This window comes from Erpetoichthys calabaricus, chromosome 7, assembly GCF_900747795.2.
Source record: "Erpetoichthys calabaricus chromosome 7, fErpCal1.3, whole genome shotgun sequence".
Classification (NCBI taxonomy): Eukaryota; Metazoa; Chordata; class Cladistia; order Polypteriformes; family Polypteridae; genus Erpetoichthys; species Erpetoichthys calabaricus.
In genome coordinates, this window is record NC_041400.2 from 25913873 (window position 1) to 25935741 (window position 21869).

General features: G+C 36.6%; 1 protein-coding gene across 1 annotated transcript in view; it reads right to left on the reverse strand.

Moving 5' to 3' along the window:
• Positions 1-21869, reverse strand: part of rcl1 (RNA terminal phosphate cyclase-like 1) — a 55855-nt gene that overhangs the window by 32110 nt on the left and 1876 nt on the right. The window contains exons 2-4 of the mRNA XM_028804940.2: positions 17706-17777; positions 9146-9321; positions 4294-4368 (exon numbers count right to left, since the gene is read on the reverse strand). Coding sequence (XP_028660773.2) covers positions 4294-4368; positions 9146-9321; positions 17706-17777 — 323 coding nt within the window. The remainder of the gene's footprint in view (positions 1-4293; positions 4369-9145; positions 9322-17705; positions 17778-21869) is intronic.

Genomic DNA, 21869 nt, shown 5'->3' on the forward strand with positions numbered 1-21869 from the left:
ACAGATGTATATGGTTTTTATTTAGCATCAGTTAGTCAAATGCTTGTCACAGTATACAAGATATATTATACCTTTCAATGCATACATTGAGCAGTTCATCGGCTTGAGGAATGACCCGTTTTAAGTCTGATCATGTTGCTGTTAACTGTGTTGAGTATGTAGGGTATGCTAAAGTGCACATGACGTAAATTTCATCACCAGTCCTTTTTTGTGGACCTTTGGGTTAACGACCACTCTGTTAGAACTGTGTAACCATGCTGCCCTGTGCGTGTAAACTGTGCACGAGCTAGACAAAAAAACATCCACTCATTGAAGGAGCGTTTATATGAGGTGTCACTCCTTGCACCAACACAATCCGACATTAAAATCACAAAGTGATAGCCACATGTGCACAAATTCATAGCAAAAAAGCACCCAGACCCAAGGCAATGATGAAAGTTTGTGAAGGCAGAAATGGAATTCAGCTAACCGAGAAGGCATCTGCTCCACTTGGTTAATTCTTAATGCATTCGGCTTACGCGCCTTCATTACACTGGGTGTTTCTCAACATTGATTCCTTGCAAAAAAGTTTTGCCTCTTGGCCACACTGCTACTAGACCTAAAACTGCTGTCACTTTACTTGACTCGCTCCTTGGCTTGGCAAACAGCAGTGAAGAAGATAACAGAGATGTGGAAGCTGAAGAAATCTACAGACAGGTTTTAAGAAATTAGATCCTGACATACTTTGGAGAGCAACAAGCTGCCAAAGAAGAAAATGCATTAAATTGGTGGAAGACTAATGAGGCTAGATACCCGACTCTGGCCAGGCCTGCAAAGATGAATCCCTGCTACTTCAACACCATCTGAGCATCTCTTTTCAGTTGAAGGCAACATAACTTCCAAAATGAGAGCCAGCCTTAGCAAAGCACATGCGGACATGTTTGCACTACGACTCTTTCTTTTTAAAGCTACTGATGTAACAGCTTCAGCTGTAGTGTGTTTTAAGTCACTGTTGGGAGCAATTTAAGTAACATAAATAAGTTGGTTATGTTTTACTTTTTTTTTACTTTTTATATTGTAGTTAGAAGAGTTATAATTAACTCTTGCTCACATCAAGGGAGAAATGATGTAAAAAATTTGCAGTAAAAATCTTGGTGATAAAGGTAATTTTTATTTCAATTCCTATCAATCAATCAACTGAAAAAAAAATTCATAGAATACAGTAATCCCTCCTCGATCGCGGGGGTTGCGTTCCAGAACCCTCCGCGAAAGGTGAAAATCCGCGAAGTAGAAACCATATGTTTATATGGTTATTTTTATATTGTCATGCTTGGGTCACAGATTTGCACAGAAACACAGGAAGTTGTAGAGAGACAGGAACTTTATTCAAACACTGCAAACAAACATTTGTCTCTTTTTCAAAAGTTTAAACTGTGCTCCATGACAAGACAGAGATGACAGTTCCGTCTCACAATTAAAAGAATGCAAACATATCTTCCTCTTCAAAGGAGTGCGTGTCAGGAGCAGAGAATGTCAGAGAGAGAGAGAGAGAAAAGCAAACAAATCAATAGGGCTGTTTGGCTTTTAAGTATGCGAAGCAACGTGGCACAAAGCAGTTGCAATGAAGGCAGCAGCTCACACCCCCTCCGTCAGGAGCAGAGAATGTCAGAGAGAGAGAGAGACAGATAAAAACAAATCAAAAATCAATACGTGCCCTTCGAGCTTTTAAGTATGCGAAGCACCGTGCAGCAGGTCGCTTCACAAAGCAGCTGCACAGAAGGGAGCAACATGAAGGTAATCTTTCAGCATTTTTAGACGAGCATCCGTATCATCTAGGTGTGCGAACAGCCCCCCTGCTCACACCCCCTCCGTCAGGAGCAGAGAATGTCAGAGCAAGGGAGTGAGAGAAAAGTAAGTTGGGTAGCTTCTCAGCCATCTGCCAACAGCGTCCCTTGTATGAAATCAACTGGGCAAACCAACTGTGGAAGCATGTACCAGAAATTAAAAGACCCATTGTCCGCAGAAATGCATGAACCAGCAAAAAATCCGCGATATATATTTAAATATGCTTACATATAAAATCCGTGATAGAGTGAAGCCGCGAAAGTCGAAGCGCGATATAGCGAGGGATTACTGTAACCAATTTTCAAAATAATAATTTATTACAACTCTAGCATGCTTACAATAAAAGAAATTCAATGATTTCTAATTAACTGTGGAATCTTGGTTAATGAAATGGTATTAATATAATATACAATCTACTTATTCAGTGTACTACACTGGCTGGTCTCTGACCCTTTGTTATTGCAAAAATATATCATTTCTATTTAGGTAACAATTTTGACTCTTTACATAAAAAAAAAAATCACAGTTTAGCCCAGGAGTACAATAAAAGGCACTATAACCCTTGTTAGCATTTGAAGCTTATGATATGTGATGCCAGTTAAAAACCTACTAACACTATCGAATATCTGCCACTGCCGAGTTGCCTGTGGAATATAAAGGCCCCTACACTGATGTTTAGACTGCATTTTTTAAGATATTAAAAGATTCCAAAATTGTGAGGACATGCAGTACAAAACACTGAAAACTCAAAATTAGTTTTTTTTTAATGTGACATTGCTTTAAGTTACAAAAAGGTATAAAGGAAAACAAATTAAATATGCTTTTTGCATAAGTATACATCCCATGTGCTGAAGAAGCTTTAAGTTACACTGGTGTAAAAGAACTACCTAACAATTGGCCACCATGAGTCATTAGATAAGTCTCACATTTTCTGAATAAGGACCACTACAGATAAGGAACCACTATTCTGGGGTTGAACCTGAAGAACAACTGTGACATTTAAGACTAAGGAGCATTCTAAAGTAAAAGAGAGAAACTAATAAAAATGTATAAATTGGAAAATACAAAACAATACAAACCAATTTCAAAGTGTTTAAATGTGCCAGTAGAGGCAGTTGGTTTAAATATCAGGACATAAAAGCATTCAAATGCTGCATATTACGCCATATGAAGCCATAGCAAGCCTGAACTATCACTTTAAAGGAGCGCCAACCACACATATCTTCTTCTTCTTCTTTCGGCTCCCGTTAGGGGTTGCCACAGCGCATCATCTTCTTCCCTTTCTTCCTGTCCTCTGTATCTTGTTCTGTTACACCCATCATCTGCATGTCCTCTCTCACCACATCCATAAACCTTCTCTTAGGACTTCCTCTTTTCCTCTTCCCTGGCAGCTCTATCCTTAGCATCCTTCTCCCAATATACTCAGCATCTCTCCTCTGCACATGTCCAAATCAGCGTAATCTCGCCTCTCTGACTTTGTCGCCCAACCATCCAACTTGAGCAGACCCTCTAATGTACTCATTTCTATGCCAACCACACATATCAAGAGCTCTAAATAACACTGGCTTGCAATACTTAAAGAACAGTAAAATGAAAGCATATCTGAAATTTGCCAAGAAATTATCACATTGACTCCCCACTCACTATATAAAAGCACTTTTAGTAGTGAGAAAAGCGCTATATAAAGAATTATTAATATTATTTATTAAATTTAAGACAAAGATAGAACTTTCGGATAAAGTTTAAACAAATGTTGAAACATAAGGAAAAATGGTTGAAATAGCAGGCACATACAGCAAAAGTACCTGCTTGTATGATAGTTACAGTAATCTTTCAGCATGACAATGATCCCGAAAACAAGAGACCAATGAAATACTTAAAGCTATTACTGGTGCAAAAAAAGGGTAGCTAAAAAAATATAAAAGTGTGAGAACTGAATACATGTACAAACAGCAAAACAATATCAAATTTAAAAAATAAACTGAATTTCAGTACTTTGAAAATTTTTTTTTTTTTTACTTAATACTTATGCTACGCAATGGATTTTATCTTTTACTGTGACAACTTACAACGATAATTATCAGTCATTTTATCTATTTTTAAATATTTTAATTCATTTAGGCTGTTATGTTTTTGAGGTTTAAGTCTTGTACAGTAAAATCTGCAAATGTATGTAGTGATGTACTTCCATACAGTACTTAAATGTCTCCTTCATTCTGAAACATGCCAGATGGCTCAAATTAGATTTATATTTCTCCACAATACAGTCAGGAACAAGATTTTAATTTCAGGTGTATTGTGCGTTACAATTTAAATGCAAAGAATTTAAAGGTCCTAAGCTGAGATCAGAAATAATGTAGACAAGACTGCAAGATACCCAAAAGTCTGTTGAATGTGCTGATCCATAACAAACATTCAAAGAGAAAAATAACAAGGGTTTATTTAAGAAATGTGTAAAAAGTAGCTTACCTTTAAGTCTAGGCCCTCGCCATCAATTCCAAACATTTTCATTAAAGGAATTGAAGTTGCTTTTAGTGCATCAACCTGTTAAGTTAAAACAAAAACAGCCCAAATTAAAACAGATTTTCAGTTACCAAAGGGAAGCCAGGAATGTATGTACTACTGAATATGGGCAGAAATGGCCAACACTAGAATCGACCGACAGACAGACATTCATTCATTATTGTCATTATGTATACACATAACGAAATTTTTGTTGGTAGGACTCGGCTTCAAAGCAGAATACTTAAATACACAATACACTATAAATAATAAAACATAATAAGTATAAAAGACAACAAAAATAAAACATAATCAAGTCCAGACTTTTCCTGAGGTAGAACGCCTACAGAGACCAGTGATCTGTGTGCGTGGGTCTGCAGGGGAGGAATACGAGTGTGTGTGTTTGATTACGAGGGAAACTGCGTGTGCATGTCTACAGGGGGGTAGGTTAGAGATAGATGTAGATGTATGTGTGTGTATCAGGAGGGGCAGATGGACTTCACAGCTCTGGGGAAAAAGCAGTCTTTCAGTCTGCTGGTACATGTTTTTATGTTTCTGTACCGTTTTCCTGAAGGAAGTGGTACAAACAGTCCCTGTATGTGCAGACATGTTCTGTGATTCATTGGTCCCTTATCCAGGGTTTGTTTCTGCCTTTTGCCAGATAAAATCATGAACTAGGATTCTGCTCTTTCAACCTTGAACTGGATTATGCACATTCAATAATTAAAAGATGGATACATTTTCTAAATATTAACATTATGCAATTTAAACAAACAGAACATTGAAAATGTCACACTGTCACAAAGCATATGATCTCTCCAACTTCTAGATCCAAAAGAGATAACATCAAGAAATCCTTATTAATGATAAGGAAATGTAAAAATATAAACACAAAAATGTAAAAATATACCTAAATTGTATGAATAAAACACAAAGCATGAACAAATAGTCATATAGCTTAAATATGGAAAAATAAAAGATTATAACTTAAAGAATATGGAAGGATGGTCAGACACTCACTGACAGAGATATTTGTCAAATGCACCAGTGTTTCATAGATTCAATTCTTAAGATAGGGAAAATTATTATTTAAAAAAATTTTAAAAACTAATTACAGTAATCCCTCGCTATATCGCGCTTCGCCTTTCGCGGCTTCACTCCATCGCGGATTTTATATGTAAGCATATTTAAATATATATCGCGGATTTTTCGCTGCTTCGCGGGTTTCTGCGGACAATGGGTCTTTTAATTTCTGGTACATGCTTCCTCAGTTGGTTTGCCCAGTTGATTTCATACAAGGGACGCTATTGGCAGATGGCTGAGAAGCTACCCAACTTACTTTTCTCTTTCTCTGATCCTGACGTAGGGGGATTGAGCAGGGGGGCTGTTCGCACACCTAGACGATACGGACGCTCGTCTAAAAATGCTGAAAGATTATCTTCACGTTGCTATCTTTTGTGCAGCTGATCCTGAAATGACATGCTGCAAGGTGCTTCGCATACTTAAAAGCTCGAAGGGCATGTATTGATTTTTGATTGAAAAACAAACTTTGTCTCTCTCTCTCTTTGTCTGCTCCTGACGGAGGGGGTGTGAGCTGCCGCCTTCAACAGCTTTGTGCCGCGGTGCTTCGCATACTTAAAAGCAAACAGCCCTATTGATTTTCCTCTGCCTTTATGACAGTCTCTGCTCCTGACTCCTTTGAAGAGGAAGATATGTTTGCATTCTTTTAATTGTGAGACAGAACTGTCATCTCTGTCTTGTCATGGAGCACAGTTTAAACTTTTGAAAAAGAGACAAATGTTTGTTTGCAGTGTTTGAATAACTTTCCTGTCTCTCTACAACCTCCTGTGTTTCTGCGCAAATCTGTGACCCAAGCATGACAATATAAAAATAACCATATAAACATATGGTTTCTACTTCGCGGATTTTCTTATTTCGCGGGTGGCTCTGGAACGCAACCCCCGCGATGGAGGAGGGATTACTGTACAACTTTTTTGCATAATCTAGTGCTGCTAGTTTTATTTATTTATATAGTTATTTGTAATTTAAAGGTTATTTATTGTTCTTCCCAGAAGGCTTCCTAGTCAGTGCCGGATTAACCAATAGGCACATGTAGCATATGCTACGGGCCCCCAAATGGTGGACCCAATATTTAATGAAAAAGTGTAGCATTGAAAAACTGGTCTTTAAAAATATTATCTTTACATTTTTAAACTGTAAATTTCTTACACAACAAAACTTTAGGGGCCCAACAGATAAAATTCACATAAATATTATAAGATTCTTATTATAATCGAGAGTAAAATAATTATTTAGTCCGGTTTGAACTGTTCAGAATCTAAACTTCAGATGATGCAGACCAAAAGGGCCCCCAAATTTGAAATGTGCTACGGGCCCCCAAAGCTCTTAATCCGGCCCTGTTCCTAGTACATTGTATTTGCTGCTGGCAAGAATTAGTTTCCTTAACACTTGCAGTTCATTGCGACACATATTAAACCACTAGTTACTGTGATCTTGAAATTTTTTGTACTTTTGTATTGTATGCTAGAAAATTCAACAGTAAGACTAACAGCAAAGAAGAAAAACTCTTAGCCACTAATTATTGTCCTTTGATTAAGATGTGGCTTACTCTTCTTTTTATAAACTTTCTGAGAACAATCAACAAACCTTTCCGTGAACCAGTGTGGATAACTAATTTCTTTTTAAATAACTTAAGAAATTCAGGGGTGTAAACAGTACAGAGCTAGCTAGTGAAATCTAAGCTTTTTATTTATACTTCACTGTTAATTAGATACAGGTAAATAAAGGTAAAAAAGACAGAGAAACCCAGAATATTAAAGAGAAACAATATGTAGAGAAATCAGTTCTAAAAACTAACTAGTGGGAAAACAATCAGCATCTTTTGGAATTTCATGAAGAAATAAACATCCACGTTACTGAAAATCCTTTACATTTCATAGTGAGATCTGAAGTAAGCAGTTGAAGTAAATAAAAGATAAAGTAGGAAATAACCTCAAATTCAAAGCTGGACTGCAATAAAACCTGTAGCCACAACAACAGGTTTAGGACCAGGACTATCTACCCAACTTAGAATTTTACAAAAAGGAAACCCACCAAGTAAATAATTATGGAAATATTTCAAAGCCGAGATGTTTCCTAAATCACTCCTTTAGAACTGAATTGTACAATTCTTTCAATGTATTATTGCATAATCAGAATTTCATCAATACACACAGATGTCCTTGCAGAAGGAGCACTGTTTAAAGTAATAATGAGCAATTTCAAAATCATTTTGCTAGAGGGTGGTATGATTTCACAAACCCAATCATTCACATTTTGAACACATTTAAATAAAAGGTGAAATCTTTCTGTAAAGTAGATGATGCAACACAGGATGGCGTAAGCTGGGACTAACTAAGCAACTATTCACAGGCAGTCGGCCAAATAAGCACAATGACCTTTGGGAGTATTAAGTAAATTTACTTGTACAATTTAACAGTACTTCAGTAAACCTTAGACAGGCAGTGCATAGCAGGAATGGATTACATTACTTTTGTTTCATGCATATGCTAAAGTAATTTCATCTGTGCAATCTGATGGAGGGCCGAGGCCTTTGACCAGCCAGAACACCTCCACAGTGAAAGGACCAGGGGAAAGAGTGTGCTCAGGGGGCTACAGGGCAGCCCCTCTTGGGCTGCTGCAGCACCATGGACTCCCACAGGGCTTCATGTGAGTTGGAGTTTGGTACAGCCCAGTTGGGTTCTCTGAGTGCCACCAGGGAGTGCTGCAGGGTCTCCTGAGCCCTACATCATCAGGCTCCCATATTACCCTGAGATGCATCTAGACCAATCCTACGGGACACCAGAAGCACTCCCAGGGATCACATAAAAGGAGCCAGAGGGCACTACTCAGGCAGCCAGAATCGGGAGGGAGAGTATGACGCTGACTGGAGGAAGACTGAGACAGAGAAAAGGCGAGGAGAAGAAAGTACTTTATTGTGAATATTATGCTTTGTAACTGTGCTGAGAAGGTGCGAAACGAGGAAAACATTTCCTATAGCCAAAATAAAAAATGTATTGTGTTGAACTTGTGTCTACCTCTATCTGTGTTGGGTTTGGGTAGCTAGAGCACTTACATTATTTAAATATTTGTGTGAAAATTTAAGAAACCTAAGTCTGCAGTTTCCTTATAAAAAGAAATAAAACGTAATATTAAATTCAAGAGAAAAACACTTGCCTTTTTAAACTGAAATTAACTGTGACAGAAAACTATGATATTTGGAAGTATCGGTTTTAATTAAATAAATACAAAACACATATTTATTTGTTATTTACTTTGTTTACTGACGGTGAAGATTGGTTTTAACATTTAACGGTTAACAGTAAAATAGTTCACTGCATGAAAACAATCAACATTATTCGTCATTAGACTTGTTTATTGTATGGAATCAACACAAGTTCATTATGATGTCTAATGACTAAGGCACTGGACTGTTAAACATTGATTTCCATAGGTTGAAAGCGTATTGCTGGCTAAGTAGGTCAGTTAAGATGCATTTTCAAACATTTCACACTAAAGGAACTTAATAAACTGTCCCTTCATCTAAATGTAAAACAATTCAAAAATGTTTTTCTTAGAAAATGTCATCATACTGTACTGTATATAAAAAGTGTTATTTGAAGTAGAACCCACATGTAACAAAGATACTGTAGAATAATACTTTCAAAAGATGGAAATACTGCCATAATGAAGGAACATTTCATGTAAGTTTTGCCATTAAAAGTAGTGATGGATACCAAAATCTTCATACTGTACTTACAGATGGATCTTGTTGATCATTTGTGACTCCCTTTAGAGTAGCTTTCAGAGAATTTTTCATAAATGGAGCCAATGCTATTAGCACCTCTAAGTAGTAGCCAATTGATCGCTCTGGACAGCAGTCATGTTCCACCTGCCCACCATAGAGAAGGCCAGGCTGGAAGTACAATGTTGTACCTAAATAGAAAAGAAGATTTTCTTTCAGTTTAATCCCAGTTTATTATGTATAACAGAAACATACAAATACTAAACATTGACATAAATACAGTGGAAAAGGCATGTGTAGTGTCTACTGCTGTACTGATGCAGATTTAGTACACATCCTTTGTATGATATGTTTTGAGACAGTCAACAACGCACAGCTTGATATTGCAATCGGGACAGAAGAAGTGTGTTTCTCCGCACACTTTTCTTGCTTTTTTTTTCTGTTGCTTGCCTAACCTACACAATCGATGCACTCCTTGTGTTATTGCAGGCTACCAAAGAACAAGACTTAGGGACTTTCACATTTCTCCTGAGACGAAAACTAACAGTTGGTATATTGTGAACAGTGCTTAGAGAGATCTTGTCTTGCTTTGTCCTTGCACGTGATTGCAATTATTTTGCCTTTTTGTCACTCAGCTACTGTCACACTACAGTAAAGCTTTATGCAACCGAATTCACTAAGCATAACACAGTAGTTCAGTCGTATGGTGCAGTATCATGCTTCAATTTCACTTTCTGTGTCAAAGCTGGATGACCAATAAACATTGTTATCACTATCACTTGATTTGATCAATGGTTCACTGTGCCACTGTGTTTTTTGTTGGAGGTTTTGCCCCAATTTACGAATCTTGATGACTTACCTTATAGTTACCATAAAGTGGCAGAAAGCACAGAAATACTTTTTTTTTTGGGCAGCATGATATAATTTTATCTGGTAGATGGCAACAGAATACCATCCTGTGAGTTATTCAGGCTTAACACTATAATGTATGTCATTACACATTACCCTAAGCATGACTCAGGTTTAACTGTAATTGTATAGAACTCCGAGCTAAGTCACACCAAGGAGGTTAATGTCTTTTAACTTTCTCTTAATTGGGGACAAAAGAGAAGTCACAAAAAACAAAACAGTTTGAACTACTTAGAACACTGAATGTTACTAGATTCTAACACTATGGACTGAAGAAGGAATTCTTAAAGAAATTCAGCGTTGTCCTATGGTACTAAATTAATTCTGGCAGGATGCAGTAGTATTAGTTTTTTTGTTCTAACCAATCACCATGTTAGAGGCCAATTCCTGTATTTGAAACAAGTTTAATTCTGTGCTTTGGTAGCACTCTTGTATTTTCAGGCATTGCTAATATTACAGATTTTTTATGACATCATTGCACACAGCCAGCAATGGTGCACACTTCTACCCTGTGGTGTTCCTGTGTTAATGAACAGTGATCGTGACAACCTGGGCATGCTAGCGTTTCTCAGTTAGGAACTGCAAAATCCAGCCAATCAGGGTGTCACTAAGCTACAATCCATAAATAGTTTAATAATAAATAAAAAAATAAATAAATCTCATATAGGTAATTTTTAAAAATGAGGTATAACATGATTGTATGACATATTAGAGTTTTGATAATATACCAACTGAGGTGTTCCAAACTGTCTGGAAGAGTACATTTAACATGGCCCAGGACTACTCTCTTAAAGCATAACATTCCAGAGGTAGTGAGTGAATGCCCCTGGTCTGTAGTCACTAAGACTGTCTTTTTGAAGTAGGTGTGGACCAAGGTTTTTCATAGTAAAATATTAAAGATGTGAAAAATGACAGCTAATTTGGCTGCTACATGTTTTTAAATACACTGTGATTCTCCATCTGGATTGGATGCCCAATGGACACTGTGGACTTGTTTAAAAATTCTTCTTAGGTCATCCAAAAAAGTACAGAATGAATCATGTCACATTGATAGCAACCATAGGGAAAGTAGATTGCTAGCACAATCAAAGTTGGTGCAAAAAGTGTTAAATTTATCTGGGAGAGAAAATGTGAATGTGACTGGATTACGCTTTAGTTTGCAATCTGTGACCGTCTGTAAATCCTATAATGTCCCAAGCAACAATAAATAACATGCCCAGAATGTAAACCTTATCATAGCGCTGTAAAGATTCCTCAGTACAATATTGGTGTTGGCATGTGGAGGGATGCAGAGGGTAATCAGAAAAAAGCTGCAGATATCACTCGGAGGGTAAGACGGGTACACTTTACATACTCCAGATCAAGTTAGTAATTATTAAAATTAATTTAACTTTCTTGTACCACGTATTGCATACTATAAAAGACAAACCAACTCCTCTACCTTTAACTGATGATTCAGTCTGGTTCATGAGGCAGTATCTGGTGTCTTAAGGTTTAACCATGTTTTTGAGAAATGAAAAACTCAACACTTTTTATTATGTCCTCATGATGTCAGTCTTGCTTTAATGTTACTTAGTTTGCTATCCAGTGACTGAATGCTGACCAGAAAAATGTTGCACAGCGGGGGTCAGTAGCCATTTCGTTTTTCTCATTTGGATGCCTTTTCTTTGTCTCTGCTTTCTAGCTTGCTTTACCCAGTTCTTCTTGGTTCAGTCAAGCTAGCTTAATTGCAGGTAAATAATAAATGATAACAGCTCCATATTTAATAGACTAAATGTTATACCCTACATACACACACTAATATTTAAGACTTTGGTGATCATAAATAATAAATGGGGAAACAGAATAACAACGAAAACAAACAGTATACATGCAAGTCTGTAAGCACTGATATGCAGCTCAAACAGAATGTTTTGTATCAGGCCACAGAAGCCTAAAGGTAAAAGAGACACATAATAAAATACTAACAGGGACCACATTCATAAAGAGAAAAGAACCTAAGTAGTCACTTTATATAAAATATGTGCAGTAAACAAAACAATTTGGTGGTTTTCAGTTAGCTTTATAGTCAATGTAGTAAAATGAAAAATGTGATAAGAGATGGATACAAGGTCAGCACAAGTTTGTATAGATAGTAGAGAAATCCGAAGAGGATACAATGGGGGGCCTAGAGTCATATATTATACATTAGTAGTTATATGCTTCTTCTGTGCTTGGCTATTTAGATCGTTTTATAGTTAAGGAATGTGGTTGCACTCCATGATCGCTTTAAGTCATATGCACAACTCCTGACCCAAGTCATTTGCTTGGCACATGACTGATCAGACTTTCAGAAGATGTATAAATAACTGCCCCTTGCCAGTACCTAATTGAGCACAAAATCAGTATGATACAAACAATGGCTCAGTTTCTGAAAAGAAAAAAAAGACTGACTTATTGTCAGATGAGAGAACTAATTGACTGGGAAACACAGAAGCTATCTCGTCGATAAACATATGTTTCAGACCAGTATACGTACGCCCAAAAAACTATAAGGCTATGCACTTTTGTGAAATGATTATCACACTGAAGTAACTGCTCATCACTAATTGCCAGTATATGGGCACAATTAAGGAAACAAACACCATGGAAAACTGTACAAGAAACTTAAAGCATTTAAAGCAATGGAAAAAATATACATTTGTGAAATAAATTTAAATATAAATATCAGACTAGCACACTTTACTGAATTCAAAATAAAAGAAAAGGGGCCTGTTAAATAAACAGCTGGATGAATTAAAAGCATGATTGATTAATTGATTTGTGAAACTGGTTGGAATAAAAACCTGTAGCTACAGGGGCAGACCAGGACTGAACTAACCAAAGGTAATTGTCAAGGTTATTGCACAACTAGGAATTAAAGACGTACACCAGGTGCTGGGCAGTATACAGGTTCATACCGAAAAAACTTTTATTTTTGTTATGATATGGATTTTTCTTATACCACAACACCAGTTTAAATTGCCTAAATGACATTCGGAATGTGGCGCAGCGAGAAACTGTTCAAGAGGGGAACTTTTGCATTACTACACCGCTAATCACATACAACGGAGTACATGCGTTAGTGGAGGTGTTGCGCGGGGGCTCTTTTTCACTGCTACACCGCTAAATAGGCATGCAACGGAGTATATGCAGTAGTGTAGGTATTGTGCGGTGAAAATGGACAGAGAACATTCTGAAACTGAAGCCAACGATAAAGTTGAACATGATGACACAGAAGAATGTTTGCCGGAAAAAAAGGAGTCATGTCTGTTGCCTGGAGATACTTTGGTTTTAAAAGGTCGGATGTGGACCAACCATCCATCCATTTTCCAACCCGCTGAATCCGAACACATGCTTATGCTCGATGCTTATGACGAGAATAAAGTCGACATGTTGACTTTATTCTCGACATTGCTACTTTAATCTCTCCGTTTATATCAAGATTAAAGTCGACATGTTGACTTTATTCTCGTAATTTATCATTAAAGTAGAACATCGTAAACTAAACTTCATCAGAAAATGATTATTTAATTTACTAGATTTTCTCAAACCCCATCATAAGTTATATAGCACATTAAATGCTTTGTGTCAAGTGTTCCCTGAGCCATATTAAATCGGTACGGGCTTCTTAAACTGACTTCCTCTTGTACTGAGGAGGCGCCGGCAGCGATCGCCGCACAGAATACATTCACTTCATGATATTCCTGCTCTCTGAACATTTAGAATGCTAAGATAAATACTTGATATAATTTTCATGATAAATGCATTAAAGCATGTATTAATAATCATGTGGGGGCACGGCGGCGTGGAGGTTGCACGGCTGCCTCGCAGCAAGGGTGTCTTGGGTGTACCCTGCCTTGAATTTGCATGTTTTTCTGGTGGGTTTTCTTGGCGTGCTTCAGTTTCCTTTCAAAGTCATGTAGGATGTGGGGTTTTGTTATGCTATATTGACCCTGCTAGTGCATGTTTTGCTCGTATTCACCCTGCGATGTGCTGGCGACTCATTCAGGATTTGCTCCTGCCTCGCACACAATGCTTGCTGGGATGGGCGCAACCTTGAATGGATGGCATAATTAAACACGTATAACAAAGATTTTTTTAAAGTTCTGAACACTCTGTGGTCTAAGATTATAACTAGTTTTAATTTCACAAAGACGTTTATCGTGTGATGATTGGGTTATGTGGAGAAAGAAAAAGAAGGATATGAACTGGGGTTTTGGTACGTCAGACAGAGATGGCACGCATGCAATAAAGAAACCCCGCTCAGAAGAACATCCATTGAATTCTGTGTTCGTGTCTCTGGCCACCAGATCTCAAACCCAACATTTACACAATATTTAAGTTAAACCTGTGCGATACCCATTCATACATCCAGTTTTTTGGAGCCTCGTCACGCCTGCCATAAAGTTCTCTACACTGAACATACACCTGGAGACCCCTTACTGCAAGGGAGCAGCACTACTGTGCATGTTTAATACCTGCTTTAATGCATTTCATCATGAAAATGATATCAAGTATATATTTTAGCATTCTAAATTTTCAGAGAGCAGGAATATCATGAAGTGAATGTATTCTGTGCGGTGATCGCTGCCGGCGCCTCCTCTTAGTGCAGAGGAAGTCAGTTTAAGAAGCGTAGTGATTAACAACTGGGTTGGGGAACACTTAACACAAAGCATGCAATGTGCTACATTAACTTATGACAGGGTTTGAGAAAAGTAAATTAAACATTAATTTTAGAATGAAGTTTAGTTTACGACATTCTACTTTAATTATAAAATAAACTACGAGAATAAAGTGGCAATCTCGACTTTAATATCAACATAAATGACAAGAATAAAGTGGAAATGTCGACTTTAATCTCGACATAAGCGTCAAAATTAAAGTGGAAATGTGGAGAATAAAGTCAACATGTCGACTTTATTCTCGACATAGATTGTTTTTTTCTTCCCTATGTCCGTATTTTTTTTTTCTTCACAGTGGCCCTAATACGCTTCCGTAGGGCTATACCACAAATAGCATTACGTATAAATGCAAGTTGCAGTTTTATTATTTATGTATATAGCTTAGCTTGAAGCAAGGTCCATATTAATGCAGTTTGCCTAAATGATGGTTCAGTTGGTAAAGATGTCATCACCAAGTTGCACTTGTTTTATTTTAATTTTATTTTTATTTGGTGAATACTGTGTAATGCACCTGGGCTTGAAGTTTTGAAGTAATATGGATGATAAATTAGACTGGACTGCCAATACTGATGCTCTGTGTAAGAAAGGACAGAGCAGTTTATACTTCCTTAGAAGGCTGGCGTCCTTCAACATCTGCAATAAGATGCTGCAGATGTTCTATCAGACGGTTGTGGCGAGTGCCCTCTTCTACGCGGTGGTGTGCTGGGGAGGCAGCATTAAGAAGAAAGACACCTCACGCCTGGACAAACTGTTGAGGAAGGCAGGCTCTATTGTTGGCATGGAGCTGGACAGCTTGACATCTGTGGCAGAGCAACGGTCGCTCAGCAGGCTCCTATCAATTATGGAGAATCCACTGCATCCACTAAACAGGATCATCTCCAGACAGAGGAGCAGCTTCAGCGTCAGACTGCTGTCACTGTCCTGCTCCACTGACAGACTGAGAAGATCGTTCCTCCCCCAAACTATGCGACTCTTCAATTCCACCCGGTGGGGTAAACATTAACATTATACAAAGTTACTGTCTGTTTTTACCTGCATTGTTATCAATTTTTAATTTAATATTGGTTTTTTTTTGTATCAGTATGCTGCTGCTGGAGTATGTGAATTTCCCCTTGGGATTAATAAAGTATCTATCTATCTAATAGTATTATTACTGGTAGTTGCACTATTATTTATTAGTTTAAATATTATGCAGTTTAAGGATGGTAAAGTTGTTTTAAAAGTCACTTTAACGTTGTCAGTGGGCAGAGATTGTAAACATTAACAGAAAGTGTAGTTGGTTTACAAAAAATATTTACTATTTATTCCTTTTCTAAGACATGTTCAGTGTAATACAACTTTTGACAAGCACCTCTGGATATTTTACTAAGTCTAAATGCCAACCAAAAATATTTACTATTTATTCCTTTTCTAAGACATGTTCAGTGTAATACAACTTTTGACAAGCACCTCTGGATATTTTACTAAGTCTAAAAGCCTCTTTGGATGGTTGAAAATATGTTGTCAAAATTATAGTTTAAGTTGTTTGCAAAATTTGCTCAATAAAAAAGTTCTATATTTTGACTGCATCTGTCATGCAATGCGATTTCTTCTCTTCATTAGTGCCACCCCCTTGAAAACTATCACTTTATGGGGCCATGCAAACCTGTATTAATACTGTGTGCACATTAAAATGTTTTTTTGTACAATGTACAATGTACAATGCTCTTGACAGTGGAATAGGTTATTCTTAGCCAGTCTACTGCAGTAATTGCAGTGGAAAATGTGGTTAACATCCACTCATGCATGGGAAAAAAATACCGTTGAATACTGTGACACCGGTATAATTTCGAAAAATACCGTGATATAGAATTTTGGTCATACCGCCCAGCACTCGTACACCTCACACAAAACAATGATGTACTTCTTTATTTTACTGCCATAACAACATTTTTTGTGTTCAATTTGATTTGGTGGAGCTCATTCAAATAGATTTTAACACATAATGTCGCTTCAGGACAACACTCAACTTAAACCAATCAGCTTATAACTTAGCTTCATCATAAAGTACAGAGTGTTACATTAAGGTACAAGATTTCACACATCCTTTAATAACAATTTACAAAAAGTTTATCTTAGGAGTTTAACAACTGACAGATTATTTTCCTTCTAAGCTCCCAGGCATTCATATGTACTTTTGAAAAGGCAAATGTATTTTTTTCTTGCTTTTCTGGATAACTTTTACTTAATTATATCAGAGGCCAACTTTAAATTTGAACGATTTAAGGTGAATAACTGTGATGAATGACAACAGTCATTTATTTGTGAACATGTCCAAACCAGTGTGATGCTGCATTGGCTTCATTAAGTCCTGCCGAGTCTTAGTTTTCAAACATGTTAGGAGTTTTTTGTTATGTTAGACAGACCAGACTATGCCCACAACTGTAAATTGATCACTTTAATGTAATCTATTTTATATAACTCTTCGTTTGCTTGTTTGCTGAGGATTACAGTGACAACACACCAAGATGAGGTGCCTAATAATACCAAAATTGTAGGAACAATCTCTAGGTGCTTAACGACAAGTGAGAGATAAAATCCCTTCCCAGATTTCCTGAGTCTGCCTCTTGGGTCATCTTATTCTACCATCACAAAAAGATGTATCCTGCATCTTCATGAATTTTTAAACATCTATAAAGGTTAACAGGAAGACCTAATTAAATAACTAGCATACTTAAAGTAATGAAATAACCAAAAAAAGAAAGCAACAGTACTTGTTCATAGCAACAGAAAAACCTGCAATTCACTTAAGTAAAAATCTATCTTCTACTATACACACTTACAAAATAGTAAACAGTGAATACATCGCAACAACATTCTTGGTTTAAACATCAACTCAATTGCCTTTAACATACAAAGAAGTTTAATTTTAAAAATAATAAATTATCTAAACCCTCTCATGCTAATAAAATAAACAAACTTACCTGTTTCATTAATTTCAATTCTGGTGCCATTTGTAACTTTATCCAACAACCTTATCAAACTAGCTTCAAACTCTAAAAAAGAATTAGAAAAACACCCATGAAAAATACTATAATATGCATATAAATCCCTTCAGACATTAATTTAAAAGTCCTTTTTTTGTTTTTCACTCATCTTTTATTTGCCAGTGTACCGTTGAAAAATAGTTCTAGCTAGTAAGCAACAATTTCTAAGTAGAAGTGTGGAATATTTTCATGACCTTACAAGACAAGATATTAAGTTTATTTTGTGAGTTTTCCTTTTATAATGAAATGATAAATACAGATAGGATAAGAAAAATGAAACTGTGAACGCTTTAGTGTTCAGGAAAATAGGAGTTTTCAAATTCAGTCCTTAAAGGAATACACAGCCCAAAAATTATATATATTTTTTTATATGTCACTTACCCTATGTAGTTTGCTGTCATGGAAGAAAAAAAAATCTTATTCTCATGTTTTCATGCAGAATGATAAGAAAAAGTTATCATGGTTACAATGGTGACCAATGTTGTATAATGGCAAACAATGTGGTAAACTACACTTCTTATGTTGCAAAATTCGTAAGTCAGTTATCCAGTTGAATGCTCAAAACATGTAAACCACGTGAATCATTTTTGCAAATAGATTAAACCCATACTTGTGCAAAACTCAGTGCACACCAGGGCTGTCAAATTAGCCAAAAAATATACCATTTAAAACTAAGAATATATCTGAATATTTTCAAACTTAGGTCAATGATTCTCAGTGTTACACACATACAACTGTACATTTTTTAATACTTTATTATTATAGTAATGGCCACAATGTAAGAACAAACACAAAAAAAAAAACTAGCAGTACATGGACAACAGTTGATTAAATTCACATCACAATATATTTTCATCAGAGGGACACCAGCTGAGCACCACAAATGAAAAAAGAAGTACAAAATATTAATAGTAATGTAGTGAAGCACGGTGCCAGCATGTCTTGCTCGTAAAAGATGAGATTCGTTTTTGTAGCTGCTTTTATAGCTCACTGTCCTGACAAAGATCATGAGGAATACAGATCAGTTAGTAAGACAGAGACAGGGTGAGACTAGTGAACAATGTAAAAGAGCAGAAAGAGGCAGGCAGGTCAAAGGCGGGCTTCTTTTATTATTTGGGAGGTGTCCAATAGGCAGTGGCAGGGTAATGTTTATATTACGGCATTCAGAATAAAAAGCCTGTCGGCGCACGTGTGGCTTACGGGATTGTGATGGTAACAAGTCAGGGTTTGCACAACCTGTCTTCTTGTTTTTCTCCTTTACAGATGCAGCATTTTTTATTAAAGGTGGCCTCAATATTTTTAATCACACCTCACTGTTTTAGGCATTATGTGTCAAACCAGCGGCTACATAAGACAGAGACTAACTGTAGGACACACAGCGTGTTCCTTCCATTAAAGAAAATTCAGAATTATTAATTTTTTTCCATTTGCTTTAATGAAAAGGTCATTGCATTAACAACAGTCAGGGATCTTGAATTTAAGAGTGAATGGGACAGATTCAAATGCAAAATGATACTTTCAGGGCACTGGAAAAGATTTAAAAAAAAAAAAAAACTGCTCAAAGTACACTCGTGGGACTGACGTAAAAAAAAAAAACACACACACACACACAAAAAAAAAACAAACCCATTGCTGTGAAAGGGCCAGGGGCCTAGCTGTACGAACAAAGTAAACATTCAAAATTATGGAAATAAAAAAACAAGCAACTGTACTTTTACAATATCAGCTTTTGAGTTTGAATAAGACCCTTTTGAAATGCAAATCACATTCAAACAATGATATTCAATCTGACAGTCCTAGTGCATATCACAAATAAAATGAAAAGCATTACATTAATATAACACTTCCGATCTGAAGACAGGTCTCTTGGACAATAAATGAGGGGGGAAAGGCGGATCTTCAGTTCAGACGTTTAGTATTAAGTAGTTAACAAGGAGGTCAAGATAATAGCAGGTCAGCATATTCAACTGGGATTTAAGAGGTTTTCTCTCCGCTAAGAGAATTGCTCACTTAGGGCTCTTAGATACACTTAGGTCAATGTGGCTATTGTTCTTTGTAATAGTTTTATTGTATGTCATAAGGCCTACCACATGTAGCATAATGAGAGAAAAACAATCAGAATATAGTTCTATCGAGGCATGGCAGTTACTGTATTTCTGACAAGGAAGAAAGAAATTTTGATACAAGGTAGTGATATTCACTGATTATGGTGCCAAAGAGTAAGACATATGGCATGTTGAACCCTAAAATTTATATTAGTACTACTATTATAACTAGTTCATGAATACTAGAATAGCTTGGCCAGATATAATATTTAACTGCATGCATTTTAACCCCAAAAGACTTTATTCAAAATTGAATAAAATGCTTCACCTGTCCTTCAACAGCTTAAAATTTCAATACCTTATTTTTTTTCTAGTTTGACACTTTCCTTCTTCCAGTTTTTCCTTCTGATGTCCTCGTTTGTGCCATAAGTTGTGTCTTGCTGTTTTAGGGACACTACAACACACTTATTCCTAAGAACATTCTGAATTTTGGCTTTAAATGGGCAAAGTCTATTATTTTTGTCAGCTTTTATTTAGTTACTGTAAATAATTACAAATATATTAAATTAGGAGTTGCCACATGACCTTCCTGACAAAGGAAAAAAAAAATATTTTTTTTGGTGTCACAAATTATGTTGAGACTTTGGAATTATGTTGCTTGGCAGTGACCTTGGCATGTTTAAATTTCCAAATCTAGTTATCTGTTTATTCTGGCATCACAGTTTTATTCAAGCTTTCAGGTTTCTCAGTTGGTATCGTCCACTTTTGAGAATTGGTAGGTTTGTCAAGTCTACTTAATGAAAGTTTGTGTATTATTGTTACTGAATATCAAAGAAAGGAAGACCTATTAGGAAATAACAACTTACCATATTTCACTAACACGCACTAACCTCAAATTAAAACAAACTTTGTCAAACACTTCTGCAGATTGCTACTGCTATCCTCATGTCTTTGCACCCAACAACAACACTTATTTATAGCACAAAGTACTTTACAAGATGTCAAAGAGAAAACATCTTTTTGAAAAATACATGCTTGGTGTGCCTGTCCCCCCCACTGTTCCTCCCATAATCCTCTGTGGACAGCCTATGTCTATTATGTCTTTGACTCTGTCTCTCTAACAGATACACTTTAAGGAAATGGTATGCAAGTTTTGTTTTCTTTTCCTATGTCAATTTATGGGTAAATTAAGAAGGCATTCTGCTACTTGTTTTGTTCACTTTGGTCACTGACATCATAAAGAAGGCTGCCACAAACCAGTTACCACTATTGTCTGGAAGGAATCAAACCTTAATGACCTTCGCTTTGCTGACAACACAGCTTTACTGGTAAGGAGTTCAGGCTATTTCCAGCATATAATGCAAACTTCCCAGGCTACAGCTGTGCCCACTGGTTTTAAGAATAAACACTGAAAAATGCAGGAGTGTGTGCACAGTTGTACAATTAGACAATCCACTACTGTGTGATGAGGACTCCCTACAAACTTTGAGCCTCAATAATGAACACACACAGAATAAATGAAACAGCCCAAAAGGCTGCTTTTTAATAATCTCACTTTTAAGCCTAAAATGTGCCATTTGTTTATCTTACTAACAGCCTAGATTCAACAATGTGCACAAAGAAGATTGGAACAAAATTCAAAATGTTTTATTGATGTATAACAAGCATAACTGATGCCCGTGATGAATTCTTTTCTGGAGTGATTTGGTAACCTGTGTTGCAGTTTCACAACCTCCTCCATAGGACTCTTAACAATTCTTCTAAAATAACTGGGACTGACCCTTGCACAGCTACTCCACCCGATGTCTGTGGAGGACTGAACACATCATCTCTGATTCTAGGTCTTCACTTCTGGAGCCTCACTATACACTCTTCACACTTCACGGACAGATTCTTTGCCCCAGGCCATCAGGTCAGTGAACTCTCCGTAAATGACCTTACCTACCCTGTACTGTACCCATCTGTTGGTATGTGTGTAATTCTCCTGGCTTTTTTTTTTTTTTAACTACCGTGGAAAAAAAAAATCACCGTACAGTTCTGTTTTGCACTATGTACA